At 40.8% G+C, this 6,000-nt stretch overlaps 1 protein-coding gene across 1 annotated transcript in view; it reads right to left on the minus strand.

Moving 5' to 3' along the window:
* Positions 1-5,169, minus strand: part of LOC308578088 (uncharacterized protein) — a gene marked incomplete at both ends in the record, with an annotated part of 124,372 nt that extends 119,203 nt beyond the window's left edge. The window contains 3 exons of the mRNA XM_081178365.1: positions 261-401; positions 3,185-3,380; positions 5,045-5,169. Coding sequence (XP_081034491.1) covers positions 261-401; positions 3,185-3,380; positions 5,045-5,169 — 462 coding nt within the window. The remainder of the gene's footprint in view (positions 1-260; positions 402-3,184; positions 3,381-5,044) is intronic.
* Positions 5,170-6,000: the final 831 nt, after the last annotated feature.

The following is a 6,000-nucleotide window of genomic DNA, read 5'->3' on the forward strand; positions in this document are numbered from 1 at the left end:
AAGCAGATTTTTGGTCATTCCAGGAGGCCTAGGAATATAAAAAGGGGGACAGACCCTCTTCCTTCCAAAAGGGACTTATCGGACCATGCTTTGTCGAGCCTCAAAATGCTACTTCACTTTCACTTCTTCACCATTATTTCCGTTATTGATCAAGAAAAATTTGATCGGCGATTTTTAAAAAGACCCAGACTAGGAGTCCAGGGTACGCATGCCTAACCCTTATATGTCAATTTAATTGTTGTAATTCTCCACGCACGTACCTCAAGAGCTTTCCGGTAGAGGCGGACAGCCTCCTCGATATTCCCTTGTTCTCGCTTGATGTTCGCCAGGTTATTAAGAGAATCCGCGTGAGTCGGACATAAACGGAGAGCTGTATTGTAGCATTCCTCGGCTTCGGCAACCTTCGAAACACAAAACAGAGTTTTTACACGAATATTAGTATGTCTTTCACAGGAGCCCAAAAGGCTGCTCTGTGATGTGATGGCTGGATTGAGGTTTGATACGGCCCCTCAGCTCCTGACGGTAACTTGGTATTAGAGCGGTTCATAAAAAACTCTTTTTTTGAAAATGCCTGCTCCAAAGTTCTTCTCTTACCAACAGTAGAGATTATATAGCTATATCTGGAATGGCATGCATATCAGTTAATATCTTTTATATATATATGCCAGCTGTCCTTTGTCAACAACCAATTGTTGCTGTTTTTTATATTGAATATATGCTATATGGTAACTGTTGCACCTCATAGGTAACTCAAGCCTTCTGCACGTCACAAAAGATGTATTTTATCAAAGTCATTGTTGAACTGAAATACAATTAAGAAGTATATTAATAGTGAAATGCAATTAAGAAGAAGCATATTAACAGTAAAACCCCACAATTGTTGAGCCTTTTTTAAGGATTTGACCCCAGAGGTGCTGACCTTTTTTTAGGATTAAAGTTCTTGAGCTTTTTGGGGGGAAGTTTTGCCCTAGTAAATAAACCGCCACGAGGGCCGGATTAAATCGACCAGAGGGCCAGATTAGGCCCCTGAACTGGACTTTGGACATGCCTGGTCTAAAAGAACATTGGGAAAATTTAAATTCTTTGGCAGGATAGCAGGAAATATGACAAAACCAATGCATTTTGAGATCTAGGAGAGATGGGTGGAAGGCCCCCAAAGTGGACTTTGGACATGCTTGGTTTAGGGGAACATAAATACAAGAGCAGACTAATCCGATTCAAACTCTCTTTCCCGCACACTTACCGTCTTTTGCAAGATGTATTTAAGGAAGACAGTAAGGGAAATGGTTTTGGTCATACTAAATCAAAATTAAGAGACAGAGTTGCTAGATAGTAAAAGAAAATCATTGCCAAAAACGTATAAGAATGGCATACAAAGGATGAAGAAGTTAAGTCGGTTATGATTAAATGGGCTCAAGATTTTGGTCATAACATTGAATTAGATAAGTGGGAAAGATTATGGGCAAAAACAATTTATTGAATGTACAGCACTAATTAAAAATTTAATGAAGGTGACGTATAGGTGGTATTTGACGCCGACTAAACTTGCTAAAATATATATAACTCAAGATAAGGCACGCTAGAAATGCAAGGAGAAGGAAGGGAATTTCGTCCATAGGTGGTGGATGTGCACTAAAGTCAAAGTCTACTGGGATATGATTTACAAAGAATTGAAAAAGATCTTTAAATATACTGTTATTAAAAAAACCAGAGGCTAATTTTTGAAAGTGATTTACAAATGCTAAAGTAAATTGTTTTAAGTAGAGTAAGAAGGTAAATAGGGCGATATATGTTCAGGTAGGCAGCTGTGGTGGTCTAACGCAGTTGAAATATATAAAAAATATATAAATTGTCCAGTAGCACATTGCAGACCAACTCAGTTTGGTCTTGGTAGAAGCTTTTGTATCTGAAGAAGTGGACCTGCATACAAAAAATTATACCAAGAAGAAGCCAAGTTTAGCAAGCCCTGTTTAGGGAAGCTTTTAATGTTTGACGGACTATTGTATTTTAATATTTTGTCGCCAAGAGTGGCTGGGGAAACCCAGCCAGATAGGCGGGGTATAAATTTTATTATTATTATTATTATTATTATTATTATTATTATTATTATTATTATTATTATCATCATCAGGTGCTACTGGACAATTTTTAAAGGGTGATATAGAAATGCTAAGAGGATCGTGACTGCTTAAGAAAGCCAGGGAGTGGGAGCGGGGGAAGGGGGAGGGGAGTCGATGCTTGGTATGAGCAAAGTTGTATGTGACGATATGACAAAGGAAAAAATAAAAGAGGACTTCTTCTAGGTTCTGTACCCCAAATCCCCCCCCAAAGAGCCCAATTTCGAGGTCACCATCATCCGGAAGGCTTTTTTCAGCAAACCCTCTGACATACAGAAAGCAAAAGGGACCGGTTTCATTTTCTTTTTTTAATTTTTATTTTATTTATAACATAGTCCACAACAACTCATACATACAAACAGACCCACCACCATTGACTAATTATCAAAATTAAACTCCTATCCCCTTACACAAAGAAAACATAACATAAAAATAAAAGACTTTATTCTGTTAAATGGCCGCCTTATTTACCTCTTGTATACTATTTCTTTTGTATGGGATTATTACAATTTTTCCTAATTATGACTTAAACCACAAAGTCTCCTGTAGAAATTAATTGAAACAAGTCCAAGTGTATATTTTGGGGCACTGTTTGGTAAAGTATTCTCTGCATTTTCCCCATTCCTTTTGGAATTCTTGTCTGGGTTGTGCCCTAATTGTCTCTGTTAATCTGGCCAATTCAGCATGGGGTAAAAGCCTAAGAAAAAGCTAAACAACTTCAATCCTAAAAAAAGTTCAACAATTTAAACCCTAAGAAAAGAGCTCAACAACTTCAATCCTTAAAAAAAGTAAACAACTTTGGTCGGCCCTTATGGCCCTTCACTTCATCAAATCTGGCCCTCTTTGAAAAAAGTTTGGACACCACTGCCTAATAGGAAAGTTTCTGTATTTTTTTTTCACAGGCCCACCAGAAATGTATAAGTGTCCCTTCTTCTTTACTGCACCTCCAGCACAGTTTTTTTGTTTTATACATTTTAGCTATTTTGGCAGGTGTTAAGTACCATCTATAAAACATCTTTTATATAGATGTTCCCCCCACCCCAAGGCAAAAGGGACCAGTTTCTTACGCTGCCTTTCTCTTTCAGCGCGTTGGCCAGGTTGCAGTAGGCGTCAGGGAAGTGGGGCTGGAGCTCAATGGCCCTCTTGTAGGTATCGATTGCCAGATCGATCAGCCCCTGTTCGTAATACACACATGCCAGGTTGCCGTGGACAACAGCGTGGTTGGGACTCAGGCTCAGGGCCCGTAGGTAGGCTGCAACGGCTCTGAAATGAGATCAAGGACTGGTTCAGTTTCATTGTCACCAGGGTGGATAAAAATCTGTTTTTTAAAAAATAAAATGCTTTGGGAGGACGATTAAGAGGATCGAGGCGGGCCGGGACTGCTGATTCTTTTAGATTTGTTAGCGGCCTTCGACATGGTCGATCACAAACTTTTGGACCACCGCCTTGCCAACGTGGGGATTCAGGGCACAGTCAGACAATGGCTGTGCTCCTTTATCTCAAGTCGGGGACAGAGGGTGGCGCTAGGGAGGGAGTTGTCGCTGCGGCACTCCTTGTTGTGTGGAGTGCCGCAGGGCACAATCCTTTCCCAGATGCTTTTCAATATCTTTATGCACCCCCTTGCCCAGATTGTCCGGAGTTTAGGGCTGAGTTGTCGTCAATATGCTGATGACACCCAACTTTATCTGTCAATGGACTCGGCCCCAGACACACTGACCAGATGCTTGGAAGCCGTGGCTGGGTGGCTGCGTGGGAGCCAGTTGAAGTTAAATCCTTCGAAGACAGAGGTCCTCTGGCTGGGTCAGGACAACATGGGGTTGGGGGGCCAACTCCCATCTCTTGTGGGGGCGCAATTAGTGCCAGAGCCTTCTGTCAAGAGCTTGGGTGTAACCTTCGATGCCTCTCTTTCCATGGAGGCACAGGTTGCAGCCACAGCAAAGGTGGCATTTTTCCACCTCCGCCGTATTAAGGAATTGGTTCCTTACCTTTCTCGCCCTGATCTGGCCAGTGATCCATGCGATGGTCACCTCCAGGCTTGATTATTTTAACTCGCTCTATGCTTAGACTCACTCTGACACCCTATATGGGATTTGGTATATAAATTTTCCCGTGGCTTTTTTGCTGGCCCATGTAGCACCAGCATGGATAGCTGGCTTGGGTGAATAGCTGATGTTTCCTCCCTTTGTAGTCTTGATGAGGCTGCATTTTAAGCTGTATTTTAATTAACTGGGGTTTTTTTCTATTCTATTTTATTGTAATTTATATTTGGTGTTAGCCGCCCTGAGCCAGGCCCTGGCCAGTGAGAGCGGGGTAGAAATAAATAAATAATTCGGGGAAGAATTATTTGTTTTAAGTTTTTCATGTGTGCGAAAACTCAGTCCAAGTTTTTCTTGGGGAAAAAATGTTTCAGCACATCAGTTAAGCAACATGGATACATATGCTACCATTTTACTGTTTTAGTGAAATAAATTGCTTAAATTGTTATGAAGGAAATGTTTCTTTTCTCCTTCCAATCAAGTACAGCAGAAAAGTTGTTCAAATAAAAAGTGTTCACTTATTAAAACTCACCATCATTTCGTCACAATCGGGCTGTATATAGCAGAACCAAATCATTTTGATATAACTGTAGAAAAGACTCTGAAGTTAGGATTCCAAAAAGGAAACCTGCCTCCGATTGTCAATATTAAGAGGATGCCAGCAAGGCTGAACCTTGCGGTAAAAGGGGGATTTAAATCAAGTCTTATGGATTTGGGATTTAAATCAATTTGCTTTAAATAAAATCAACCCTCTAGGCAACAATGGGAGTTAGTTTGGGTATGGGTGCAACCACTAAACTGAGAATATAAGACGTAATGTGATTATACGCAAAACCAATAAAAAACATTTATATAAAAAAGAGAATATAAGCTCTATGCCTATTTGCTTACCTGTCAAATATACGCGCCTCCTTCAAGACGTTCCCCAGATTAATGTAAGCATCCAGGAAGTTGGGGTCCAGGGTCACCGCCTGAAAATATTTAAGATAATAGATTTTTGTTACTAATACAGTCATACCTCAGGTTGAAGTAGCTGCGGGTTAAGCATTTTCGGGTTGTGCTCCGTGGCGACCTAGAAGTAACAGAGCCCGTTACTTCCGGGTTCTGCAGCTTGCGCACGTGCAGACACTCAAAATGATGCCACACGCATCTACGGAAGCAGCAAATTGTGACCCGAGCATGTTCGCTTCAGGATGCGAACGGGGCCCCGGAACGGATCCCGTTCGCATCCAGAGGTACCACTGTATAACAGCATGGTTACTTTTAAATAAGTGGGTCAACTTTGACCTAGGCTGCCTCCTACCTACCTTCCTACCTTATCGATCTACCGACTTTATCTTATTATCTATCTACTTGCCTACCTATCTTATCTATCTATCTATCTATCTATCTATCTATCTATCTATCTATCTATCTATCTACCTACCCTATCTATCAAATCTATCTACCTACCTACCATCTAATCCAGGTGTGGCCCAACTTGGCCCTCCAACCCCCATCATCCCTACCTAACAGGACCAGTGGTCAGGGACAATGTGAGTTGTAGTCCCAAAACAGCTGGAGGGCCAGGTTTGGCCATGCCTGAATCTACCTACTCAATCAATCAATCTAACTAATCTATCTATCCATCTACCAACCTTTCTTATATATGTATCTATCTAATCTACCTACCTAATCTATCTAATCTAATCTAATCTAATCTAATCTAACTATCTATCATCTATCTAATCTATCTATGCAAGGAATATCAACTGTACGAGAAATGGTACCAACTAATGTACTAACAGGACACCGGAGGCCCATTGCAGCTGAAAAAATGCCTCCAGTTTTAATATAAAAAAGAATGG

Source organism: Podarcis bocagei, assembly GCF_964188305.1.
Source record: "Podarcis bocagei genome assembly, chromosome: W".
NCBI lineage: Eukaryota > Metazoa > Chordata > Lepidosauria > Squamata > Lacertidae > Podarcis > Podarcis bocagei.